Source organism: Astatotilapia calliptera, chromosome 18, assembly GCF_964374335.1.
Source record: "Astatotilapia calliptera chromosome 18, fAstCal68.1, whole genome shotgun sequence".
In the NCBI taxonomy this organism is placed as follows: Eukaryota; Metazoa; Chordata; class Actinopteri; order Cichliformes; family Cichlidae; genus Astatotilapia; species Astatotilapia calliptera.
The window spans coordinates 5,390,875-5,416,436 of NC_137439.1; the positions used below are offsets into that span (position 1 = coordinate 5,390,875).

General features: G+C 41.9%; 2 protein-coding genes and 2 long non-coding RNA genes across 5 annotated transcripts in view; 3 read left to right on the plus strand and 1 right to left on the minus strand.

Moving 5' to 3' along the window:
- The window catches only part of LOC145421845 (uncharacterized), a 70,924-nt gene that overhangs the window by 31,155 nt on the left and 14,207 nt on the right, over window positions 1-25,562 (minus strand). The window lies entirely within an intron of this gene.
- LOC145419267 (uncharacterized) lies at window positions 661-11,293 on the plus strand. 2 transcript variants are annotated; one of them, XM_080292690.1, is made up of 3 exons: window positions 661-872; window positions 6,751-7,029; window positions 7,516-11,293. In XM_080292690.1, the coding sequence occupies exons 2-3, from the start codon at window positions 6,783-6,785 to the stop codon at window positions 8,058-8,060; spliced, it is 792 nt and encodes a 263-aa protein (XP_080148816.1). In that variant the 5' UTR covers window positions 661-872; window positions 6,751-6,782; the 3' UTR covers window positions 8,061-11,293. The 2 variants fall into 2 exon arrangements, with proteins under 2 accessions (XP_080148816.1, XP_080148815.1); XM_080292689.1 differs by lacking the exon at window positions 661-872 and adding an exon at window positions 5,340-5,485.
- LOC145421809 (tripartite motif-containing protein 16-like) lies at window positions 15,386-18,301 on the plus strand. Its single transcript, XM_080292650.1, has one exon. The coding sequence runs from the start codon at window positions 15,738-15,740 to the stop codon at window positions 17,415-17,417; it is 1,680 nt and encodes a 559-aa protein (XP_080148776.1). The 5' UTR covers window positions 15,386-15,737; the 3' UTR covers window positions 17,418-18,301.
- On the plus strand, window positions 17,422-24,082 carry LOC145421826 (uncharacterized). Its single transcript, XR_013903182.1, has 4 exons — window positions 17,422-19,170; window positions 20,201-20,462; window positions 21,165-21,310; window positions 22,581-24,082. It is a non-coding gene; the product is annotated as an uncharacterized LOC145421826 (long non-coding RNA).

Below are 25,562 nucleotides of genomic sequence, written 5' to 3' on the forward strand. Positions count from 1 at the left end.
GCTTATATTAGTACTGAAAAACTGCATATCCACTTTACAAATATAAATAATGATATAAATCCACAGCTGAACTGGAGGAGCAGCTGATCTAGTTCACTCATGTGTTTCTGGACTAAGAGTTGGAGCAAATACCTTATGATTCAGTGATGTTTGTTTTTGTTAAATATTTTGTAGATCCAAGAGTGAGTTTGACTCATGATGATGATGTTCCGAATTAAACAAAGTTGGTCACAAATTCTTCAAAGCTGTTTATTAAGAATATATTCACTTGGACTCATGAGACAGGCTTGTGATCCAAGGGAGCCATCAACTGGACAATTACTGACATGACAACAAAAAAGCTAAGTACAGAGGGGGGAACAGAGGTGAAAATACTTGCTTTAAAGGATTGTAATGTTTCCTTTTAAAATAAGTCTCTAAGGTCAGACAAAGGGACAGAAACTCATAGCTTTCTACCAGCCCAATGACAAAACTATAAGTTGTTTTTTAACATCTACTTTTTCATCTATTTGGCAGTCACAGTGAAAAGTATAAACATTGGCACGCTTTGTCTTGTGATTCTGCTGTTCGTAAAAAATGACCATGCGCAAAGTACCAGACTTTAAGGCTTTGACTTGATGCCAATGGCCTGAGGAGGACAGTATTACCCTTGGACATGTGTAGTCTGCCGTCTACTCAATAGAAGAAGAAGAAGCGCGGAAATGGCACAACTGTCTTCAGTTTCTGGGAGAGTTTAACAATGAGAGACTGATGATGCAGAAGAAATCTCCGTGGTTAAAAACATTAAAAACAGTCGTCCAGGATGATGAGATCCGCCACTGGCTCAGACTGCTGTATATCAGCCGGAGACCCGAGATGAAGTCACGCAGCAGGTATGTAAAACTGTGATGTTCTCAATGAACTAACACAGGAACGATCTGAGCTCAGTCTGTAAGCTAACAGGCTAAAATCAGAGAGCAGCTAATCAAACAAGTGCGTCCGTTTTTTTTAAAGGTCAACTTTTAACAATAGACTTTCATGAGACACATCAAAACCAAACAGGGAGGGAAAGCTTCGGTTTTCTGCACTGTGCCACAGTTCGCTGTCTGCTTCGGTTCACGACGCCTCACTCCGGGGCTACAGACAGTTCTCTGCCGCCTGTGGTGCTCCTCACCTCCGTCTGCACCCACAGACTTCCCGAGGTGGAGGCAGGCCGGCAGGGACTTTGAGAGATGGGCTTTACTTTTAAAAATAGCCCTTAATCAGGGTCTAACTCACTAAAAGATGGCCACATGTCTCTCTCCAACTTAATCTCTTTCTTTTAAGTAATTGTTTTTCATTGAAATGAAATTAATTGTTCAATAAAATGATTACATTTATAATTGAATTAAAGTTAAATGAATCAAGGTGATTTTGACTTTGCTAGTTAACAGGAAGAGAAACAAACTTACACAGGATAAAATGAAATTTGGAGCCAGCAGAAAAAGTCAGATCACAGACAAACAGAAACATTCCTCTTTGGCTAAAATAAAATGCAGATTATTGCTCATCTGCAGTTTTAATCATGGTGAATAATTTATGATTCAGCCAAGTAAGATTCTTCTGTGTGGAGGTTTTTCCCCTGTCAAAAGGCATTGACCATTACCTTCATCTAAACATGGAATTTAAGTCATGTAGTTGCCGTTGTTTGTTTTTAAAGAGGTCATAATATTTTTGTGATGGTAGAAATTTATCTTCAAAGTAATAGTTATAAAGTGAATTAATAAGACTTTCCAACAAAGAGAGGGAGTCACATGGTGCTTCTGAAACATTTGTACAAACCTCTCTCACATATGTGAGCAACATGCTCACAGTGTACAGCCCTGCTGACTGAGGCTGCACCTTTACCTGTCTAATCTTTTTCTTTTTACTTTGTTCCTCAAGTCCCACATCAACATGAAGTGTAAGGAGGAGGAAGATCTGGCTGGCCAGCAGGTCTGGAAGCAGGAGAGGAACTTCAATCTGGACCAGGAGGACACAGATCCCCCACAGATCAAAGAGGAACAGGAGGAACTCTGCATCAGTCAAGAGGGAGAACAGCTTGTAGTGAAACACGAGGATGAAGGCATCGTCGTCTGGAGCGGGGAAGAGCGGCTCAGACAGCTGCATAACATCTGGAAACCTGAGAAAGATTTACAGACCAGCGGTAAAACTGTAATGGCTTTTCTGAAGTGTTAACATTAATATTAAACCTACAGTTTGTATCAGTCAGATCTATTTAATGTGTATTCGTGAAAACATGACAGGGAGTTTTAAATGGACTGGTTCTTATATAGCGCTTTTCTACTCAATCTTGAGCACTCAAAGCGCTTTACAAAACTTGTGCATTCACCCACTCACTCCCATTCGCACAAGCACATTTTTCTTAGTGCTTTCTACCAACATTCAGACACACATTCCACAGATCAAAGAGCAACTTGAGGCAACTTGGAGTTAGTATCTTGCCCAAGGATATTTGAAATGCAGACTAGGTGAAGCCGGGAATCGAACCGATCAGTAGATGATCTGCTCTACCGCCTGAGCTACAGCCACCCCCAATAGTGAAGATTATTTTGAAAAATATCAAGATGTAGATCAGTTTCGAGATCAACTCCAAAATAGATCATCAGTCAGTCAGTAATAAGTGAGTTCTTTTTTGTTTGAAAGGTTTTTTTTACTCTTAATGTTGCTGAAAAATGTCAGAACTCAAGTTCTCATTTGCATCAGAGTGCACAAATAACTTCATTTTTACACACTTTTAATTTCACCTGCAAATGTGAGCAACATGCCCTCATGACAGACTTTAGTATTTAGTATTTATTTATTTATTGTCATTGTCAAGAACAATGAAATTGCGTTTGGGGCTTCCATACAACCCAAAAAAAAGAAGAAAATAATAAATACCCCTTAAAACCCAAGTGTACATATTTAACCCAGTGTGACTCCAATGCAATAAGACAATCCTTAGCAATAATGTTCGTAGAAATTCAGACAAAGACCTGAGAAACATGACAAAATACAACAATGCAACCCATTCAATATTATTGTACTGTGAGATATGATATCAGATATGATAGTTATCTATTTAAGAAAGAGGGGGGGGGGGCAGGAGGGGGAAGAGAATAAAGATATGATGCACCAATGCAGACCAGTTCATTGCTATTAAGAAGTTGGATATGGTTATTGTCCGTGAGAGGGGGGCAGAGAGTTCAGGAGCCTCACAGCCTGTGGATACAGGCTGTTGGCCAGTCTGGATGTTCTGGCCTGTATAGACCTGTACCTTCTCCCTGAGGGCAGCAGATGGAAAAGGTGGCGCGCAGGGTGATGTTGGTCCCGCAGGATACTGTGCACCCTCCTCAGACAGCGAGTGGGGAAGATATTACTGATCTCTGGCAGACTTGTTCCAATAATTCTGCCAGCTTCTTTCACCACCCGCTGGAGTGCTTGCTGATCGGCCTTGGTGCAGCTGGGGAACCACACTAGAAATCCATACGTCAGAACGCTGCTGATGGCACAGTTGTAGAAGTTCAACATCAGAGATCTGGGAATGTGTGCGCTCCGCAGTCTCCTCAGGTAGTAGAGGCGCTGTTGGGCCTTCCGTACAACTGAGGTGATATGGTTGCCCCAGGACAGGTCCTCGGTCACAGTTACCCCCAAGAATTTAAAACTGCTCACCCTCTCCACCGCCTCACTGCCAATGAAGAGAGGCAGATGGTTGTTATGACCCCTCTTCCGGAAATCTACAATGATCTCCTTGGTCTTTTTGGTGTTTAAGACCAAGTTATTGTCGTGGCACCATGACTCTAGTTGTTGCACCTCTGTCCTATAGTTTGTCTCATCATTGTTGGATATAAGTCCGAGCACTGTAGTGTCATCTGCAAACTTAACAATGAGATTGGACGCGCAGGAGGAAATACAGTCATGGGTGAAGAGAGTGTATAGCAGAGGGCTCAGAACACACCCCTGAGGGGCACCGGTGTTGACCACAAGGGTGGAAGAGGTGTTCTTACCCACTCTGACACTCTGTCTACGGTTAGTGAGGAAGTCCACAATCCAGTTGCACAGAGAGGAGTTAAGTCCCAGTTGGTGGAGTTTGGGACGGAGTTTGTATGGCCGGATGGTATTAAAAGCCGAGCTGTAGTCTACAAAGAGGAGCCGTGCATAGGTGTTCCTGTGTTCCAAGTGCTTCAGTAATGTGTGCAGCACTGTGGCGATCGCATCCTCGGTTGACCGGTTCTCCCTGTATGCAAACTGGTGCGAGTCCAGGGATGGTGGAAAAGCAGCTCTGATGTGTTTAATGACCAGTCTCTCCAGGCATTTGGCGGGAATGGGGGTGAGTGCCACAGGTCTGAAATCGTTCAGACATGTGACATTTGACTGTTTTGGGATGGGAACGATGGTTGCTGCTTTGAAACAGGATGGTACCAGTGAACAGGACAACGAGGTGTTATATATAGAGGTGAAGACGTCCGCCAGGTCCGCAGCACAGTCTTTTAGCACCCGGCCCAGCACTCCATCCGGCCCGGCCGCCTTCCTGGTGTTAATGCTCCGGAACACACGCCTCAGCTCATGAGTGCTCAGGACCGGAGCAGGGTCGGTTGAGGGGAGAGGGGACAGGACAGGGTCGGTGTTCTCCCTGTCAAAACGGGCATAAAAGAGATTTAGATCCTCAGCCAGAGTAGAACTGTCGGCTGAGGGTGATGGTGTTCTTCTTTTGTAGTCCGTGATAGCCCTGATGCCCTCCCAGACCTGCCTTGGGTTTGTGTTGTTCTCAAACCTGGCCTCGATACGCCTCCTGTGCTGCTGCTTGGCAGTCTTGATGCCTCTTCTCAGGTTGGCCCTGGCAGCACTGTATGCCTCCTGGTCCCCGGATTTGAAAGCGTTGTTCCTTGTTCGAATAAGTTGTTGAACTCCGTGTGTCATCCAGGGTGGATTATTAGGGAACACACGGAATCGTTTCCAAGTTGTTACATTGTCCACACAGAAACAGATGTAGTCCAAGACAGTGGAGGTGTAACTGTCCAATGCGACATGATTGTCAGTGTCCTGCACCTTGAATACATCCCAGTCTGTGCAGTGGAAACAGTCCTGAAGCATCGGAATAGCGTCCTGCGGCCATGTTCTCACGGTTTTGGTTGTAATCCCAGTGCTCTTGATCTTTTGTGTGTATATTGGGTGTAGCAGAAGGGAGAGATGGTCTGACAGACCCAGGTGGGGATAAGCCTGGGCTCTGTACGCATTCGCCATGTTGGTGTACACCTGGTCCAACGTTCTATCTAACTAAAACTTTATCTTCTCAGAAGTGTTTTTCTATAATTACATTTTTTTTATTGTTCGTTTAGAAGCAATAGTGGAGAGACCGGCTGACTGCTGCAGAAGAAATCTGCTCTGAGGTTAACAGAACGTCTGATCGTCCAGTATGAGATCAACCTTCAGCAGAGACTGCTGGATATCAGCCGGAAACCCGAGATAAAGTTACGCATAACAGGTAAAACTGCGATGGTCTCAGTGGACTAACACAAGAATACAACTCATGTAGGACCTGATCAGAGCTCAGCTTGTAGGCTAACATACTGAAATCAGGGAGCGGCTAATCACACAAGTGCGTCTCTTTTTTACGGTAAACTTTTAGCATTAAACAAACCTTGAGACCGAGAGAAAGTGCCTTTATAGAAGATTTATTTAGAAGATTAAGATAAAGGAGGCAGGGAGGGAAAGCTTCTGTTTTCTGCACTGTGCCACAGTTCGCTGTCTGCTTCGGCTCTCTGACCCTCACTCCGGGGCTACAGACAGTCCTCTGCCGCCTGTGGTGCTCCTCACGTCCGTCTGCACCCACAGGCTTCCCGAGGTGGAGGCAGGCCGGCAGGGACTTTGAGAGATGGGCTTTACTTTCAAAAATACCCCTTAATCAGGGTCTAACCCTACAAGACCATCGTGCCTCCCCCACCATCCTCACCTCATTTTAAAATGTATATTTTTCAACTGAATTATATTTGGGTTCAAGAAAATGATGAAGTTTTTAAAATAACTTTGTAATGTTCTAATAAACAGTCTTAACTCGAACTAAATCAGCTCAAATCTCACAGATGTCAGTGTTATTCACAAAGCATGGAAACATAGTTGTTAGTTTTGAATGCAGCCACAGCAGGCAAACTATGGCTGCATGCTCCAAAGAACAGGAGCACAGTAACTGAACACACTCTTAGCACACTTACATCTGATTTTGGGAACAGTTAACAGATCTGAACCTGATGACCTGAGAGGTTTAACTGGGTCAAAGGTCGAGAGCCAATTGAGAACTGTCCAGTTAAACCAACTAAATGATGAAACCTTTGATTTAAAATGTCATGATCAACAGTATCAAAGGCAGCAATGAGATCAAATAGAACTAAGACTGAAACTCTGAGTCCCTAATAATCTTCAGATCACTGATGACTTTAGTTGGGTTGATTCTGTGCAATGACTGGCTGTGAAACCTGACTGGTACTTATCTGCTATGGCACTGTGAGATTTTCAGTTTAATCTACAACAATGACAAACATTTACTTGCAGCGTGAAGCTGGCAGCAGCTACCTGAATGATTTGTACTCTGAACTTTCCTAATAAGAGTATCAGAGCTCGAGAGTAACTTACACTTTCATTTTTCACATTTGTACAGTTTAAATTTCACTCCCATATGAGGACATGCTCAGAGTGGACTATATTTGCTCAGATGTGTTTTCCTGTCATCACATTATTAACCTTTTTCCTCAGTGACCCTTTGTTCCTCAAGATCTCCCCCTAACATGAAGTGTGAGGAAGAGGAGGGCCTGTATGACCAGCAGGTCTCCAACCAGGAGAGGAACTCCAGTCTGGACCAGGAGGGCCCAGATCCTCCACAGATCAAAGAGGAAGAGGAGGAACTCTGCATCAGCGATGACGTAGAAAAGATTGTACTCAAACAGGAGGATGAAGGCCTCATCTGGACTGAAGAAGAGCAGCTCAGACAGCTGGATAACATCTGGAAACCTGAAATGAACTTACACAGCAGGGGTATGTAAAACCGTAATGGTCTTACCTAAAAATTAATATGACTTTAATTCATTCAATAAAGATATTTTGGAAACACATCAGAGTTCTTCAAGGCCAGTGTTTAAATAAACTCAGCTGATTGTTAGTCGAGGTTTTCTGAGAGCTTCGCTGCTTTTTATCCCCATATTTTAATCCTACTTTTAAATTTCCCCTTCTGTCTGATGTTTGTCTTATCATTTACATAAACATCTTTCCAACAGTAATTGGTGGACAAACTGTGATTGGTGCATAGAAATTTACTAACGTGTTAGAAGTGAGTGCATGAAATCTTATTTTAACAGTTTCCAGGTCTGGGTAAATGATATGATGATATTTCGGATGATATTTTGATTAAACTCTGTTGTAGAGTTGGAAATGGACAGCTGTAGACACCACTGCCGAGTAGTCATTCTTGTTATACTTCTATATTTATCTAAGACAAGTAATTTTGTCCATTTGTCACCTCAGCTTTCCCACAACAGCATGAATGTGAGGAGGAACTGGTTTTTGGGGACCAGGAGAGAAACTTCAGCCTCGACCAGGAGGATCCGGAGCTTCCACAGATAAAAGAGGAAGAGGAGGAACCTTGCACCAGTCAGGACATAGATCAGCTTGTAGTGAAGCAGGAGACTGAAGGCATTATTATCTTCATGGTGGCTCCTACTTATGAGGAAAGTGAGCCAGAGCTGGACAGTGAACATCTCCTTTCTTCCAGCTCTCCTGAACCAGAGAGCAGAGATCAGCAAGACAACTTTCCTGTGTCAGAGAGTCAGCGTAAAACTGACACAAGTAAAAAGTTTGTGAAATGTGAGATTTGTGGAAAAACCTTTGAGTACAGATCCAAACTAACGAGACATATGAGGGTTCACACAGGTGAGAAGCCACATTCTTGCAGCACCTGCGGAAAAAGATTCAGCCTGATGATAAACTTGAAAACTCACATGAGAATCCACACAGGTGAAAAGCTTCATTCAGAGGATACAGTTACAAAGACACATGAGGATTCACACTAGTTAAAAGTGGGAGAACTGTCAGATGAAGCAGTCCACTGAGAAGCCAGATCAGAGCAGATCAGATGACCTCCTTCCTTAAAAAACTCTGTATTGTTTATTGTATGTAGGGGTGGGAGATATAGCCTCAAAATAATATTTCAAGAAACTTACATTTAAAAAAAATAATGTACATTTTATCAGCTCGGCAGGCAGCAGCATTTATATGTGTAAGTAAATGATGGATTTTCCATCTTTCTCTTCCAGTGAGCTGCTGTCACTGATGACAGCTTAGCTAATTCAAAGTGTGAAAATGTGGCCACCTCAAGGTGCTTGATATTGTAAGGTAAAGACCCAACAATAATACAATGAAAACAGAGAAAACCCAAACAGTCATATGACCCCCTATTAGCAAGCGTTTTGGCGACAGTGGGAAGGAAAAACTCCTTTTTAACAGGAAGAAACCTCCAGCAGAACCAGGCTCAGGGAGGGACCCCCATCTGCAACAAGGAAAGTTTTAAGTCTAATCTTAAAAGCTGAAGGCTCTGCCTCCCATTCTACCTTTAAATACTCTATGAACAACATTATAGTGCAATGTTAGTGACACGGCATACATGAAATATGAGCACATAAGTATCCTCAGTGGTGTTTTTCCTGGAAGTTTTAAGAAAAGTGTATTACAAGTGCTTACACTCTAGCTTAATATCCAAAATAACCTTGTAATGCGGAGCCTGCACAATTCTGTCATATAAGCAGAGGTGGAAAGTAACGAATTACATTTACTTGCGTTACTGTAATTGAGTAGTTTTTTTGTGTATTTGTACTTTTTAAAGTCATTTTTCAAGTCTGTAATTTTACTTTTACTTAAGTATATTTTTTAAAAAGTATTGTAGTTCGCTACGTTTTCAATCACACCCGTTACTGAGTAAATTAAAAAAACCATTGCGCTTCGGAAATACTGCAGGGAATGATGGGTAGTAGAACAAATTGGCGCTAAGGTCACGTTAAAGATGGAGTCTGACATCGGTGTTATGGATCCAGTGAAAAAAGAAGCCCCGTCGAATTCTGCTGACCCTGAACTCGAAGAAACGGATGTGAACCCCTGGCCGTATTTAAGGGACCATTTCGGCTTCAAGTGCAAGAAAGGCAACAGCTTTATTATGCAGTGTAAGCTGTGTTTGCCCAGAGAGACCGAGTTAGCAGCTTTTAAAAATTCCACATCAAACCTGCGCAAGCATGTGGAGGTAAGTTAAATACAACTCGTACCGTTATGGTAGCAAAAAGGCTGTGTTCAAATTAATCACATTAAGTTAAGACATCTGTGAAGAACACAGATAACGTTGGTTGGTACTAGCAACTTGCTGTAATCGGGCACGTTGTTGTCCACGCAACTTACATTTTTTTTACTGGGTTGGTAAATTGCCAAAAGAAAATGTGTTTACCTACGTTTTTCCTGTTTGTTAATAATAAGAATTTATTTAAAAAAATAGTTAAATTAAAGACAGAAGCGGCTACTTTCTTACTTAACCCACATATGTTCACACTGCAGGCAAAAGAATAACAGAGCGCTCACTTACCTTAGATTAGTCAAAGACAGCTGACTTCTGTTACTTGTTAATTAGCACTTGCAACCTCCCGTTAACTAGCCTGTTACTGTCCAATAAAAAAAACCCCACGAGGTATATTGGTATAATTTACCAGCGGTAGCTATGTAATGCATTGATGTCTTATTAGGGACATCAAAAAACTTTCTCTCAAACTTAACACTGGCCTGCCTGCCTCAGCTGCCTTCGAGCGTCTCTTTAGCTGTGCTGGACTACTGTTCACTGCAAAGTGAGCAAGGATGAACTCTACTAACTCTGAAAATCAACTGCTCCTCAAAATTAACAGGAAGTTCAGAGAGTAACACTCTAGGATGGATACAAAGGAACTTTAATCTAGAGGTACAGTAGGGCAGGGCCAAGTTTAAAAAATTCAAAAACATTTTTAAAGCAGCTGCCGTTCAGTTCAGTACTTGTTCTCTTATTTGACAGTTTAGAACACATTCTCATGTGAAAGAATGATATGGTTTTGTATTGAAAACACTGTGATACCTGACGGTTTGGTTTGGTTGATTGGTTTGGTGACCATTATCCATTTTCATGTATAGACTTGCAGTTTAACTGCCACTGCACTTTAATTTGTAAAGTTTTTCTTTTCACTAAAAAAGAACTACTTTGAGATTTATATCCCACTGTCCTTTTTTGCACTACTCAGAAGCGGCTGTCCTCCTGCTGACAGAAAAGTAACTATGTAACTTTTACTCTGAGTACATTTTAAATGAGCTACTTTTTACTTTTACTTGAGTACATTTTTAGACAGGTAATTTTACTTGTACTTGAGTAAAATTTCAGCAAAGTAATAGTACTTTTACTTGAGTAAAATATTTTAGTACTCTTTCCACCTCTGCATATAAGGAAAAGAAATTCTACCTGGTTTGTTTCATCTTGGGTCGAGCTTTTTAACCTCCTGCTTTTCCACCGTGTAGCACATCAGTAATTTCCATCCACTGACTGCTCTTGCTGTTATATGAAATGTAACTCGCGAGTACTCCAGTGATGCATGGTTGAATCATTTGTTTACCTTTGGGTCGCACATCACTGCTGCTAGTATCTCCTGCTCACGTGCCTTCACAGCCCGGTTGTACTCAAGTGTGTTTTTGCTTAAAGTGTTGTAACAGGTTTGCTTTTTTCACTTTCAGTGGGAAAAGTTTTCTTGCATATTTTGCGAACATTCAGCTACCAAACTGTGACTGGAGCCCGACATATGGCTCTGGCTGTGAGACATGACTGGGGTTGACTCATTGGGGTGAATGCAAACACATGATGTTCCTCTAAACACACTTTTTTGTAAACATTTATACCAGTATTATTGCAGATCATATGATATGTCACAGCCCTAATTCTGTTTGTTGCATATTCCATTAAAACCTGTAATGAAGATGAAACACGTATTTACATTCATTTGATGTGATATTTGTATCGTGTTGAGCTGTGGAGGTGACAAAAAAGTTGCTGAGATGTTTTATTTTTTTGTTTAGTGGAGAGGTTTTACTCCACAGAGTCAAAGCTGGAAAGAAACACACATGAGACCAAACATTTTGTGATTTAATCTTGATTTTCATGAAGACTGAATTTCAGCATGTGCTCATCCTGTTGATTCGTATGTTGGTGTTGGTTATGTGTCTTAAAAGTGAAATAAAGATTTCTTTAAAACTTCTTGTGGCTATTTTTTTAAGGCACAATCTTTACAACATGAAACAACGTCTGTGAAGCACATTTTGTACAGTGGGCAGGGAGACTTGCCCATCACTGTGGTGGTGGGGTGGATGAGATTTGCCTGCGGTCACTTAAGGCTCTGTATGTTGTGGGTCTGTCCTGGTTGTCCTGCTCAAACATTGTATGGAAGTTGAGGTCAGTGCCTTCAGACCGGCCAACTATGGTGGTAATCATGGTCCCCTGTTTTATGAAGGGAGTGTAGAGGGTATGTTTGCACTTCAGGCCTCCCTAGGAAGGTCTATATCTGTAGTCACTTTCACTGTTTTCTTATTGCTGTTTCAAATTGTTGTTTCTGTTTGTAGCCTTTTTATTGAAGGATTTTGGTTTATATTATTAATATGTGCATTTGTTGTTATTAATAATATTTGCTTCACTCTCCATTTGATGTGTTTTTGGTATGTTTTACTTTTAATTGTTCTACACTCAACAAAAATATAAACGCAACACCTTTGTTCCTGCTCCGATTTGACATGGGATGGACATAAAGACCTAAAAGTCACTCCAGATACACAATATTACCATCCCTCCCAAACATTGTTCACAAATCAGTCTAAATGTGTGATAGTGAGCACTTCTGCTTTGCTGAGATAATCCATCCCACCTCACAGGTGTGCCACATCAAGATGCTGATCTGACATCATGAGTAGTGCACAGGTGTACCTCAGACTGCCCACAACAAAAGGCCACCCTGGAATGTGCAGTTTTATCTCACAGCAAAATGCCACAGATGCCACATGCATTGAGGGAGCGTGCAACTGGCATGCTGACAGCAGGAATGTCAACCAGATCTGTTGCCCGTGCATTGAATGTTCATCCCTCAACCATAAGCCGTCTCCACAGGCGTTTCAGAGAATATGGCAGCACATCCAACCGGCCTCACAACCGCAGACCACGTGTAACCACACCAGCCCAGGACCTCCACATCCAGCAGGTTCACCTCCAAGATCGTCTGAGACCAGCCACTCAGACAGCTGCTGGAACAATTGGTGTGCATAACCAAACAATTTCTGCACAAACTGTCAGAAACCGTCTCAGGGAGGCTCAACTGCATGCTCGCCGTCCTCATCGGGGTCTTGACCTGACTCCAGCTCGTCGCCGCAACAGACTTGTGTGGGCAAATGCTCACATTCGATGGCGTCTGGCACGTTGGAGAGGTGTTCTCTTCACGGATGAATCTCGGTTCACATTGTTCAGGGCAGATGGCAGACAGCGTGTGTGGCGTCGTGTGGGTGAGCGCTTTGCTGATGTCAATGTTGTGGATCGAGTGGCCCATGGTGGTGGTGGGGTTATGGTATGGGCAGGCATCTGTTATGGACGAAGAACACGGGTGCATTTCATTGATGGCATTCTGAATGCACAGAGATACCGTGATGAGATCCTGAGGCCCATTGTTGTGCCATACATCCATGAACATCACCTCATGTTCCAGCAAGATAATGCACGGCCCCATGTTGCAAGGATCTGTACACAGTTCTTGGAAGCTGAGAATGTCCCAGTTCTTGCATGGCCAGGATACTCACCGGACATGTCACCCATTGAGCATGTTCTGGATGTGCTTGACCGGCGTATACGACAGCGTGTACCAGTTCCCACTAATATCCAACAACCTCGCACAGCCATTGAAGTGGAGTGGACCAACATTCCACAGGCCACAATTGACAATCTGATAGACTCCATGCGACGATGTGTTGCACTGCATGAGGCAAATGGTGGTCACACCAGATACTGACCGGTTCTGAGTCCCCAGACCCCCAATAAAGCAAAAAACTGCACATTCCAGGGTGGCCTTTTGTTGTGGGCAGTCTGAGGTACACCTGTGCGCTACTCATGATGTCAGATCAGCATCTTGATGTGGCACACCTGTGAGGTGGGATGGATTATCTCAGCAAAGCAGAAGTGCTCACTATCACACATTTAGACTGATTTGTGAACAATGTTTGGGAGGGATGGTAATATTGTGTATCTGGAGTGACTTTTAGGTCTTTATGTCCATCCCATGTCAAATCGGAGCAGAAACAAAGGTGTTGCGTTTATATTTTTGTTGAGTGTATGATTATGTTTATGTGTGGTTTATAATTATATTTAAGTTCTGGGTTTTTTTATGAATAAAAGTGACTTAACTTGTCAGAGATATGAGACTTTGGGCATTTCCCCTTCTGTCTTATTCTCAGTGTCTTGTCTCCATGTTTATTTACCTCTGTGTTGCTATCTTTGTGTCTCTGTCTCTTTCTCTTCCCCTGTTCAGTGGGATTTAAGACTTCCAACAAATAATTTCAAAGGGTCAATTAAATATTAATAAAACCATTTTACTCAACACTGCACTCTAATTTTAGCATTTTTTTTTACTCAGTCATAAAAAGATTCATCTTAAAAGATGTTTTAGAGACATTTTTATTACTTTTTTCTCTTTCTTTCTTTCTTTCTTTCTTTCTTTCTTTCTTTCTTTCTTTCTTTCTTTCTTTCTTTCTTTCTTTCTTGTTTTTTAGCCATCAGAATTATTGTCTGAAGGCCAAAAAAGATGCCCAACTAACTTAATTTACCAAATGGACCATCACGGCCTTGCCATATTGGTCTATTTGATCAACCTTTGTTATTATTTATTTATTTTAATTTATTTTCAGCTGTTACAGATAGGACAGACATGACTGGGGGATAAGAAAGAAAGAAAGAAAGAAAGAAAGAAAGAAAGAAAGAAAGAAAGAAAGAAAGAAAGAAAGAAAGAAAGAAAGAAAGAAAGAAAGAAAGAAAGAAAGAAAGAAAAGGGGAAGAGGGACAGTGAGAAAGGGCACTTAAAAAATATCTCTCAGGTCACCTGTTGAGAGAAGAAAATAAGAGAAAACAAGCAAAAAAGAGAGCAACATAATAACACAACACCATTGCAATAATCTAGCTAAGTGTAAATAACAGTAAATATTAAATACTGAATGTGATTGTGCAGCACGCAAGATTGACATCGCACAATGTGGTTTGAGGTAGCAGCCAAGAAAGGTGTAGCTTGTGTGTGTGAACACCTGTGTGGATGAGTGCTTGTCTATTCAAAAGGCTTCTCCATGTAACGATCTGCTAGAAGGTGTGGGGAGCCACAGCCCCGTCCCCCAGGGCATGAAGCAGGCATGGAGGAGATCCAGGCCCCAGACATCCAGAGGCCCCCAGAGTGCGAGCACCCAAAGAGGACCACCGGAGGGGCAACCGTGCCACCTTCCTGGGAAGAGCTGAGGAGAGCCCCAGATGAGGGGTCACCCAACAGCCACAGAGCAGAAGCCAGAGGGGGCGGCAGTGACGTACACGCGGGCTCTGCCGGCAGCCAGCTGTGCCAGAGTGAATCGAGCCCCCGCAAGGGGCCCGACCGAGCCACGGGCACCAGGCCCCACAGAGCAGCCGTACCAGCAGTGAGCTGGTACAGACCTGAGCGTCCAGCCTTGGACACCAAGTATGCACCGATGTCTGAGTTCATCAACCAGGGAGTGTGGTGAGGGGAAATAGGCCTCCATACCTTGGAGGGCCTGAGATGTTCCAAGGGGGTGGAGTCTAAGACTAGGCACACACAGACCCAAACATGCATTCCCACCCTCATGCACACATATACAAATACTCGGCGCTCATCCAACCTGGATACAGACACAAATGGACACTGTACATGTACTGTACAGCACGGCCCCTCCTGAGAACCCTCAATGTCTACATGCATTTAAAACTGAGAGGTGGGCACCGGCGCCAGAGGTGAGGTTGAATACAAAGACTGTCCTCTGGACACCGTATAACATGCCCGATCCCAAGGCCCTATATGTATGTGTTATGAGAGTGTGAGTAATGTGGATGTCTAGGTTGTGGAATAAAATCAGTCTGCTGATAAAACAGTGAGCACAGTGAGAAGATCTTCACTGAGCTGATCCATCTCATCTCATAAAATTGAGGCACAGGTGACCAGGAGGGGACAGAGGGGGAACGACCTTTTATTGCTTTTTTCTACAACAATTTCTTAGTTCAGCTGCAGTATTTGATATCCTGTAATGACTAAAATGATAATTTAAACTAATTTACATAAAAAGATTGTCTTTTAAATGTTACGTTTATTTAACAACTTTAAAGGCTGAGCAGTGCTATTTTTAAATGAAAAACTCACAGGCTCACATGTTCCAGGATTGAATTAGTGTCTGATAACCCTCCCTCTTCCTGCTCTCTAACTCAGCACCTCCTCTCTGTCCACATGTTCCCTTGTTCCCTCCCCTTCTGATCTGCAGTTTGAAGATGGGTGCAACCAACATGTGGTGACGTATAAGAGCTGACAGATCCCATTCGCTACAGAAACCTATGTTGTTTAGATCAGAGCAGTTTCAGTTCTGAGGAAGTGAAACTCACACAGTCACTGACACTGTTGGGTGAAATGGCGCAGAAAAGTGTTCAGCTGGACCGAGAAACCTTCTCTTGTTCGATCTGTTTGGATCTACTGAAGAATCCGGTGGCTCTTCCCTGTGGACACAGCTACTGCATGAACTGTATTGAAAGCTTCTGGGATGAAGAGGAAAAGAAGAAAGTCTACAGCTGCCCTCAGTGCAGACAGACTTTCACAGCGAGGCCTGTCCTGGTGAAAAACACCATGTTAGCAGTTTTAGTGGAGCAGCTGAAGAAGACTGGACTCCAAGCTGCTCCTGCTGATCACTGCTATGCTGGACCTGAAGATGTGGCCTGTGATGTCTGCACTGGAAGAAAAATGAAAGCCTTCAAGTCCTGTCTGGTGTGTTTGGTCTCTTACTGTGAGAAACATGTTAAGCTTCATTATGAATGTCCTGCATTTGACAAACACAAGCTGGTGGAGCCCTCCAAGAAGCTCCAGGAGAACATCTGCTCTCGTCATGATGAGGTGATGAAGATGTTCTGCCGTACTGATCAGCAGAGTATCTGTTATCTCTGCCCTGTGGATGAACATAAAGGCCACGACACAGTCTCAGCTGCAGCAGAAAGGACTGAGAGGCAGAGAGAGCTGGAGGTGAGTCGACAAAACATCCAGCAGAGAATCCAGGACAGAGAGAAAGATGTGAAGCTGCTTCAACAGGAGGTGGAGGCCATCAATCAGTCTGCTGATCAAACAGTGGAGCACAGTGAGAAGATCTTCACTGAGCTGATCCATCTCATCCAGAAAAGAAGCTCTGATGTGAAGCAGCAGATCAGATCCCAGCAGGAAACTGAAGTGAGTCGAGTCAAAGAGCTTCAGGAGAAGCTGGAGCAGGAGATCACTGAGCTGAAGAGGAAAGATGCTGAGCTGAAGCAGCTCTCACACACAGAGGATCACATCCAGTTTCTACACAACTACCCCTCACTGTCAGCACTCAGTGAGTCTACAGACTCATCCAGCATCAATATCCGTCCTCTGAGCTACTTTGAGGATGTGACAGCAGCTGTGTCAGAGGTCAGAGATAAACTACAGGACATTCTGAGAGAGGAACGGACAAACATCTCACTGACAGTCACTGAAGTGGATGTTTCACTGTCACAACCAGAGCCAAAGACCAGAGCTGGATTCTTAAAATATTCATGTGAAATCACACTGGATCCAAACACAGCAAACACACAGCTGTTATTATCAGAGGGGAACAGAAAAGCAACATTTATGAAACGACAACAGTCTTATTCTGATCATCCAGACAGATTCACTGGATGGTGGTATCAGGTCCTGAGTAGAGAGAGTCTGACTGGACGTTGTTACTGGGAGGTGGAGTGGAGAGGGGGAGGAGTTTATGTAGCAGTCGCATACAAGAATATCAGCAGAAAAGGATTGGGTTATGAATGTAAATTTGGATGTAATGACAAATCTTGGTCATTAAATTGTAACAACAACAGTTTTACATTTTGGTACAACAACATTGAAACTCGTGTCTCAGGTCCTCGTTCCTCCAGAGTAGGAGTGTACCTGGATCACAGAGCAGGTATTTTGTCCTTCTACAGCGTCTCTGAAACCATGACTCTCCTCCACAGAGTCCAGACCACATTCACTCAGCCGCTCTATGCTGGACTGAGTCTTTCCTATGATTATGGAGACACTGCTGAGTTGATTAAAGTGAAATAGACTGAAGTCTTTCATATTGTTGTAAGTTTAAATCTGTATTTTAGTTCCCTTTTAGTTTCTCTCCATCATTATTGTGGTATTTATGTGCTGCACATAAATCAGATGTCAGTCAAACATTATGGGCAGTACCTCGACATCTTCAACATGTTGTCTTGATGTTTTTACGTTTTATAGGTGGAGCTCTTTCCTGTGTCTGTTCAGCCATGGAGACTATCAATGCTTATGGATATTTTTATTTGAAAAATTTCTCCACATGACAACATAAACTTCTCTATCTTCTAAATGTTTACTGAATATTTTTCTTAGGTATTTGTATGTTGTTGTTTCTCTTCACTGATCTTAACAGAGAAGTCTACAGACCTTCCTTTATCACACAGATTTTATTCTCATTTGTACATTTATAAAGAAAACAATTAATTACAGAGCAATAAGAAATTTTAAGAAAGTGCACTATATCATAATTTATAGTAAAGTGTATTAAAGCATCGTTAGTTAGTCACTTATTTAGTTTGGAGCTGTATCATCTGACACTGTAGAAACATTTCCTCCAGCTTCAGCACAGAATGTTAAAAACAGAACTATTAATGAGAACAAACAGTAGGAACACAGTATCAGCAAACATCATGGCTTAAAATGGAGAGTAAAAATCTAAAAAGAAATAAACAAATTAGTAAAAAGGATTTCCTGTTGACATGTTATTGGTCCTATCTTGTCTGCAGCACCTCCAGGATGCTTCTTATATGTTTCTGGTTATTTTTGCACCAATTTTAGTTTTTGTCAGTAGGAAGTTCAAGTTCAACTCAGTGTGTTTGTTTGTTTTTTTCAAACTGATGCCTGACCTTGAACACCAAACATCTGTCAATAAAGCAATGATATAAAATGCTTATATTAGTACTGAAAAACTGCATATCCACTTTACAAATATAAATAATGATATAAATCCACAGCTGAACTGGAGGAGCAGCTGATCTAGTTCACTCATGTGTTTCTGGACTAAGAGTTGGAGCAAATACCTTATGATTCAGTGATGTTTGTTTTTGTTCAATATTTTGTAGATCCAAGAGTGAGTTTGACTCATGATGATGATGTTCCGAATGAAACAAAGTTGGTCACAAATTCTTCAAAGCTGTTTATTAAGAATATATTCACTTGGACTCATGAGACAGGCTTGTGATCCAAGGGAGCCATCAACTGGACAATTACTGACATGACAACAAAAAAGCTAAGTACAGAGGGGGGAACAGAGGTGAAAATACTTGCTTTAAAGGATTGTAATGTTTCCTTTTAAAATAAGTCTCTAAGGTCAGACAAAGGGACAGAAACTCATAGCTTTCTACCAGCCCAATGACAAAACTATAAGTTGTTTTTTAACATCTACTTTTTCATCTATTTGGCAGTCACAGTGAAAAGTATAAACATTGGCACGCTTTGTCTTGTGATTCTGCTGTTCGTAAAAAATGACCATGCGCAAAGTACCAGACTTTAAGGCTTTGACTTGATGCCAATGGCCTGAGGAGGACAGTATTACCCTTGGACATGTGTAGTCTGCCGTCTACTCAATAGAAGAAGAAGAAGCGCGGAAATGGCACAACTGTCTTCAGTTTCTGGGAGAGTTTAACAATGAGAGACTGATGATGCAGAAGAAATCTCCGTGGTTAAAAACATTAAAAACAGTCGTCCAGGATGATGAGATCCGCCACTGGCTCAGACTGCTGTATATCAGCCGGAGACCCGAGATGAAGTCACGCAGCAGGTATGTAAAACTGTGATGTTCTCAATGAACTAACACAGGAACGATCTGAGCTCAGACTGTAAGCTAACAGGCTAAAATCAGAGAGCAGCTAATCAAACAAGTGCGTCCGTTTTTTTTAAAGGTCAACTTTTAACAATAGACTTTCATGAGACACATCAAAACCAAACAGGGAGGGAAAGCTTCGGTTTTCTGCACTGTGCCACAGTTCGCTGTCTGCTTCGGTTCACGACGCCTCACTCCGGGGCTACAGACAGTTCTCTGCCGCCTGTGGTGCTCCTCACCTCCGTCTGCACCCACAGACTTCCCGAGGTGGAGGCAGGCCGGCAGGGACTTTGAGAGATGGGCTTTACTTTTAAAAATAGCCCTTAATCAGGGTCTAACTCACTAAAAGATGGCCACATGTCTCTCTCCAACTTAATCTCTTTCTTTTAAGTAATTGTTTTTCATTGAAATGAAATTAATTGTTCAATAAAATGATTACATTTATAATTGAATTAAAGTTAAATGAATCAAGGTGATTTTGACTTTGCTAGTTAACAGGACGAGAAACAAACTTACACAGGATAAAATGAAATTTGGACCCAGCAGAAAAAGTCAGATCACAGACAAACAGAAACATTCCTCTTTGGCTAAAATAAAATGCAGATTATTGCTCATCTGCAGTTTTAATCATGGTGAATAATTTATGATTCAGCCAAGTAAGATTCTTCTGTGTGGAGGTTTTTCCCCTGTCAAAAGGCATTGACCATTACCTTCATCTAAACATGGAATTTAAGTCATGTAGTTGCCGTTGTTTGTTTTTAAAGAGGTCATAATATTTTTGTGATGGTAGAAATTTATCTTCAAAGTAATAGTTATAAAGTGAATTAATAAGACTTTCCAACAAAGAGAGGGAGTCACATGGTGCTTCTGAAACATTTGTACAAACCTCTCTCACATATGTGAGCAACATGCTCACAGTGTACAGCCCTGCTGACTGAGGCTGCACCTTTACCTGTCTAATCTTTTTCTTTTTACTTTGTTCCTCAAGTCCCACATCAACATGAAGTGTAAGGAGGAGGAAGATCTGGCTGGCCAGCAGGTCTGGAAGCAGGAGAGGAACTTCAATCTGGACCAGGAGGACACAGATCCCCCACAGATCAAAGAGGAACAGGAGGAACTCTGCATCAGTCAAGAGGGAGAACAGCTTGTAGTGAAACACGAGGATGAAGGCATCGTCGTCTGGAGCGGGGAAGAGCGGCTCAGACAGCTGCGTAACATCTGGAAACCTGAGAAAGATTTACAGACCAGCGGTAAAACTGTAATCGCTTTTCTGAAGTGTTAACATTAATATTAAACCTACAGTTTGTATCAGTCAGATCTATTTAATGTGTATTCGTGAAAACATGACAGGGAGTTTTAAATGGACTGGTTCTTATATAGCGCTTTTCTACTCAATCTTGAGCACTCAAAGCGCTTTACAAAACTTGTGCATTCACCCACTCACTCCCATTCGCACAAGCACATTTTTCTTAGTGCTTTCTACCAACATTCAGACACACATTCCACAGATCAAAGAGCAACTTGAGGCAACTTGGAGTTAGTATCTTGCCCAAGGATATTTGAAATGCAGACTAGGTGAAGCCGGGAATCGAACCGATCAGTAGATGATCTGCTCTACCGCCTGAGCTACAGCCACCCCCAATAGTGAAGATTATTTTGAAAAATATCAAGATGTAGATCAGTTTCGAGATCAACTCCAAAATAGATCATCAGTCAGTCAGTAATAAGTGAGTTCTTTTTTGTTTGAAAGGTTTTTTTTACTCTTAATGTTGCTGAAAAATGTCAGAACTCAAGTTCTCATTTGCATCAGAGTGCACAAATAACTTCATTTTTACACACTTTTAATTTCACCTGCAAATGTGAGCAACATGCCCTCATTACAGACTTTAACTAAAACTTTATCTTCTCAGAAGTGTTTTTCTATAATTACATTTTTTTTATTGTTCGTTTAGAAGCAATAGTGGAGAGACCGGCTGACTGCTGCAGAAGAAATCTGCTCTGAGGTTAACAGAACGTCTGATCGTCCAGTATGAGATCAACCTTCAGCAGAGACTGCTGGATATCAGCCGGAAACCCGAGATAAAGTTACGCATAACAGGTAAAACTGCGATGGTCTCAGTGGACTAACACAAGAATACAACTCATGTAGGACCTGATCAGAGCTCAGCTTGTAGGCTAACATACTGAAATCAGGGAGCGGCTAATCACACAAGTGCGTCTCTTTTTTACGGTAAACTTTTAGCATTAAACAAACCTTGAGACCGAGAGAAAGTGCCTTTATAGAAGATTTATTTAGAAGATTAAGATAAAGGAGGCAGGGAGGGAAAGCTTCTGTTTTCTGCACTGTGCCACAGTTCGCTGTCTGCTTCGGCTCTCTGACCCTCACTCCGGGGCTACAGACAGTTCTCTGCCGCCTGTGGTGCTCCTCACCTCCGTCTGCACCCACAGGCTTCCCGAGGTGGAGGCAGGCCGGCAGGGACTTTGAGAGATGGGCTTTACTTTCAAAAATACCCCTTAATCAGGGTCTAACCCTACAAGACCATCGTGCCTCCCCCACCATCCTCACCTCATTTTAAAATGTATATTTTTCAACTGAATTATATTTGGGTTCAAGAAAATGATGAAGTTTTTAAAATAACTTTGTAATGTTCTAATAAACAGTCTTAACTCGAACTAAATCAGCTCAAATCTCACAGATGTCAGTGTTATTCACAAAGCATGGAAACATAGTTGTTAGTTTTGAATGCAGCCACAGCAGGCAAACTATGGCTGCATGCTCCAAAGAACAGGAGCACAGTAACTGAACACACTCTTAGCACACTTACATCTGATTTTGGGAACAGTTAACAGATCTGAACCTGATGACCTGAGAGGTTTAACTGGGTCAAAGGTCGAGAGCCAATTGAGAACTGTCCGGTTAAACCAACTAAATGATGAAACCTTTGATTTAAAATGTCATGATCAACAGTATCAAAGGCAGCAATGAGATCAAATAGAACTAAGACTGAAACTCTGAGTCCCTAATAATCTTCAGATCACTGATGACTTTAGTTGGGTTGATTCTGTGCAATGACTGGCTGTGAAACCTGACTGGTACTTATCTGCTATGGCACTGTGAGATTTTCAGTTTAATCTACAACAATGACAAACATTTACTTGCAGCGTGAAGCTGGCAGCAGCTACCTGAATGATTTGTACTCTGAACTTTCCTAATAAGAGTATCAGAGCTCGAGAGTAACTTACACTTTCATTTTTCACATTTGTACAGTTAGTTGTAAATTTCACTCACATATGAGGACATGCTCAGAGTGGACTATATTTGCTCAGATGTGTTTTCCTGTCATCACATTATTAACCTTTTTCCTCAGTGACCCTTTGTTCCTCAAGATCTCCCCCTAACATGAAGTGTGAGGAAGAGGAGGGCCTGTATGACCAGCAGGTCTCCAACCAGGAGAGGAACTCCAGTCTGGACCAGGAGGGCCCAGATCCTCCACAGATCAAAGAGGAAGAGGAGGAACTCTGCATCAGTGATGACGTAGAAAAGATTGTACTCAAACAGGAGGATGAAGGCCTCATCTGGACTGAAGAAGAGCAGCTCAGACAGCTGGATAACATCTGGAAACCTGAAATGAACTTACACAGCAGGGGTATGTAAAACCGTAATGGTCTTACCTAAAAATTAATATGACTTTAATTCATTCAATGAAGATATTTTGGAAACACATCAGAGTTCTTCAAGGCCAGTGTTTAAATAAACTCAGCTGATTGTTAGTCGAGGTTTTCTGAGAGCTTCGCTGCTTTTTATCCCCATATTTTAATCCTACTTTTAAATTTCCCCTTCTGTCTGATGTTTGTCTTATCATTTACATAAACATCTTTCCAACAGTAATTGGTGGACAAACTGTGATTGGTGCATAGAAATTTACTAACGTGTTAGAAGTGAGTGCATGAAATCTTATTTTAACAGTTTCCAGGTCTGGGTAAATGATATGATGATATTTCGGATGATATTTTGATTAAACATCTGCAGCACACCAGGGCCTTTGCTGCCGGCTGAACAAACTGCATCTGTGTTGCTAGTGCAAGACATCAGCACCACACCAAGGCCTGTGCTGCTCGAAAAGCTTATCTGCAATACATCGGGCGCTGTGCTGTTGATTGAAGCCTTCTACACCACATTGGTGAATGTGCTAGCAGAAGCCCTCTGCTAGCAAGCCACCAGGACCCGAACTTTTGGCTGGAGCCTTACTTGCCATCCTAGGTTTGTGCAGCCTATTTAATTCAGCATCAACAATCATTGTGTTTTGGATAATGGCTTTTTTAATAACTTTACTTTGCTTATTGGCCGTGGGGGACTTTTGGACTCTCAATTTTTCTAAGATGAGAACATTTAACAGTGACCCCATTCTGCGAGACATGGTTCCCAGATCTACATGCGTCACTGCTGCTATACATCCTGTACAATTTCCAATGTATTTGGAACAGGACATTAATCATTTTGAACTACAGAAAGATTTACCTCATCTTCAAAACCTTCTTGCTTTGTACAATTACAAAATTAGTTACGAAAAATCCTGCTTTGTGTCAACATTTCACACGTCAAAATCAATAAGTACAAAGCAGAGACTTCTGATCGTCTTACTACTGCTCTTATCTGGTAATGTGCAACCTAACCCAGGCCCTGAGCTGCAATGTAGCCAGACACCATCTGAATTTAAATCCTCACCTGGGCTGAAGATAGTTCATCTTAATGTGCGCAGTTTGTTACCCAAGATGGATATGATCAAGATCTGGGTTCAATCAACAGATGCAGATATTGTCCTCATTTCTGAAACTTGGTTGTCTAAATATATATCTGATGAACATGTTAGCATGGCTGGCTACAATATCTATCGCACCGATAGGTTTAAGAAAGGTGGTGGTGTTGCTGCTTATGTTAAGTCAAAATTTGATGCTACAATAGTTCTATCAGAATCAATTTGCAAACAATTGGAATTTTTGGCTCTGAATGTGAATGTTGCAAAGGGTCTTTGCATAACAGTTGCTTGTTGCTATCGACCCCCTTCTGCCTCCACAGAAGCTCTGCGTTCTTTAAACCTTTTGCTGTCCAGACTAAATTATGGGGAGCTTGTTCTAGCTGGTGACTTTAACTGGGATTGGCTCAAAACTGTTTCAGATGATTTTAAATCTTTCTGTGATTCTATCAGTCTTACCCAGCTGGTCAATTTACCCACTCGGCCGAATCTCAAAAGCCCCGAAAAGTCTACCTTGATTGACTTGATTTTGACAAATGTTCCTCATAAATTTTCATCTTTGGGTGTCTTTTGTAACGACTTAAGTGACCACTGTGTTGTTGCTGCTATTAGAAATACTAAAGTGGCCAAGTCACAACATGGTATTATTTTTAAAAGAACTCTTAAACATTTTAATGAGCAAGCATTTTATCATGATTTGTCAAATTATGACTGGAAGAAAATAGGATTGATCCCTGATGTAGAATTAGCGTGGGCATTCTTTAAGGATGGGTTTATGCAAATTGTGAATAAACATGCTCCATTAAGAAGATATAGGATAAAAGGTCGTGAAAACCCCTGGTTCTCCCAAGAGCTGGCAGATATCATTCATGAGCGTAATCTGGCTTGGGCCAAAGCGAGGAAAACAGGCTACCCCAGTGATTGGCTTCTTTTCAGACAACTAAGAAACAGATGTACTTCCTCTATTAAGAAAGCTAAAACAGAATATTATCTGTCTGTCACCACTGAGAACCTAAATAATCCACAGAAGTTCTGGAAAATCATTAAGTCTCTTTCAGTGAGTAAAAGCTCCCACGCTCTACCCACCTATGTTTTTAAGGATTCTGTTCCTGTTTATGATAGGAAGGAGATTATGAATTGTTTTAACAAGCACTTTATATCTTCTGGCTCTTTGTTTGACTCTCTGAACCCAGTCTCTGTAAAATCTGGCACAAACCTTCCGGTGTACACTGGTCAGCCATTTAACTTTGTTCCTTTCTCTGTGCAGGAGGTCTGTAAAGCTCTTAAACTGTTAGATCCTAGAAAATCTCCAGGGCCAGACTTACTAGATCCTTACTTCTTGAAACTGGCAGCTGATTTTGTAGCAGAGCCTCTCACAACACTTTTCAACCTCACACTGGATACGAATAAAATTCCCTCAGTATGGAAATCAGCTTTTGTTGTTCCTCTATTAAAAGGGGGCGACCCAGCAGTGTTAACTAATTACAGACCAATATCTAATCTATCTGTGCTGGCTAAAGTTCTTGAAGCTCTTGTGTGTGAGCAGTTAAAGGAGTTTTTGCACATCAATGCCATTTTATCTGAATATCAATCAGG

Bases quoted from the DNA above. Each gene is read 5' to 3' on its own strand.
- LOC145419267 (XM_080292690.1), top strand. From the start codon at position 6,783: ATGAAGTGTGAGGAAGAGGAGGGCCTGTATGACCAGCAGGTCTCCAAC. The intron at 7,030-7,515 runs GTATGTAAAACC...TTGTCACCTCAG, and splicing joins AATGAACTTACACAGCAGGG to CTTTCCCACAACAGCATGAA.
- LOC145421809 (XM_080292650.1), top strand. From the start codon at position 15,738: ATGGCGCAGAAAAGTGTTCAGCTGGACCGAGAAACCTTCTCTTGTTCG.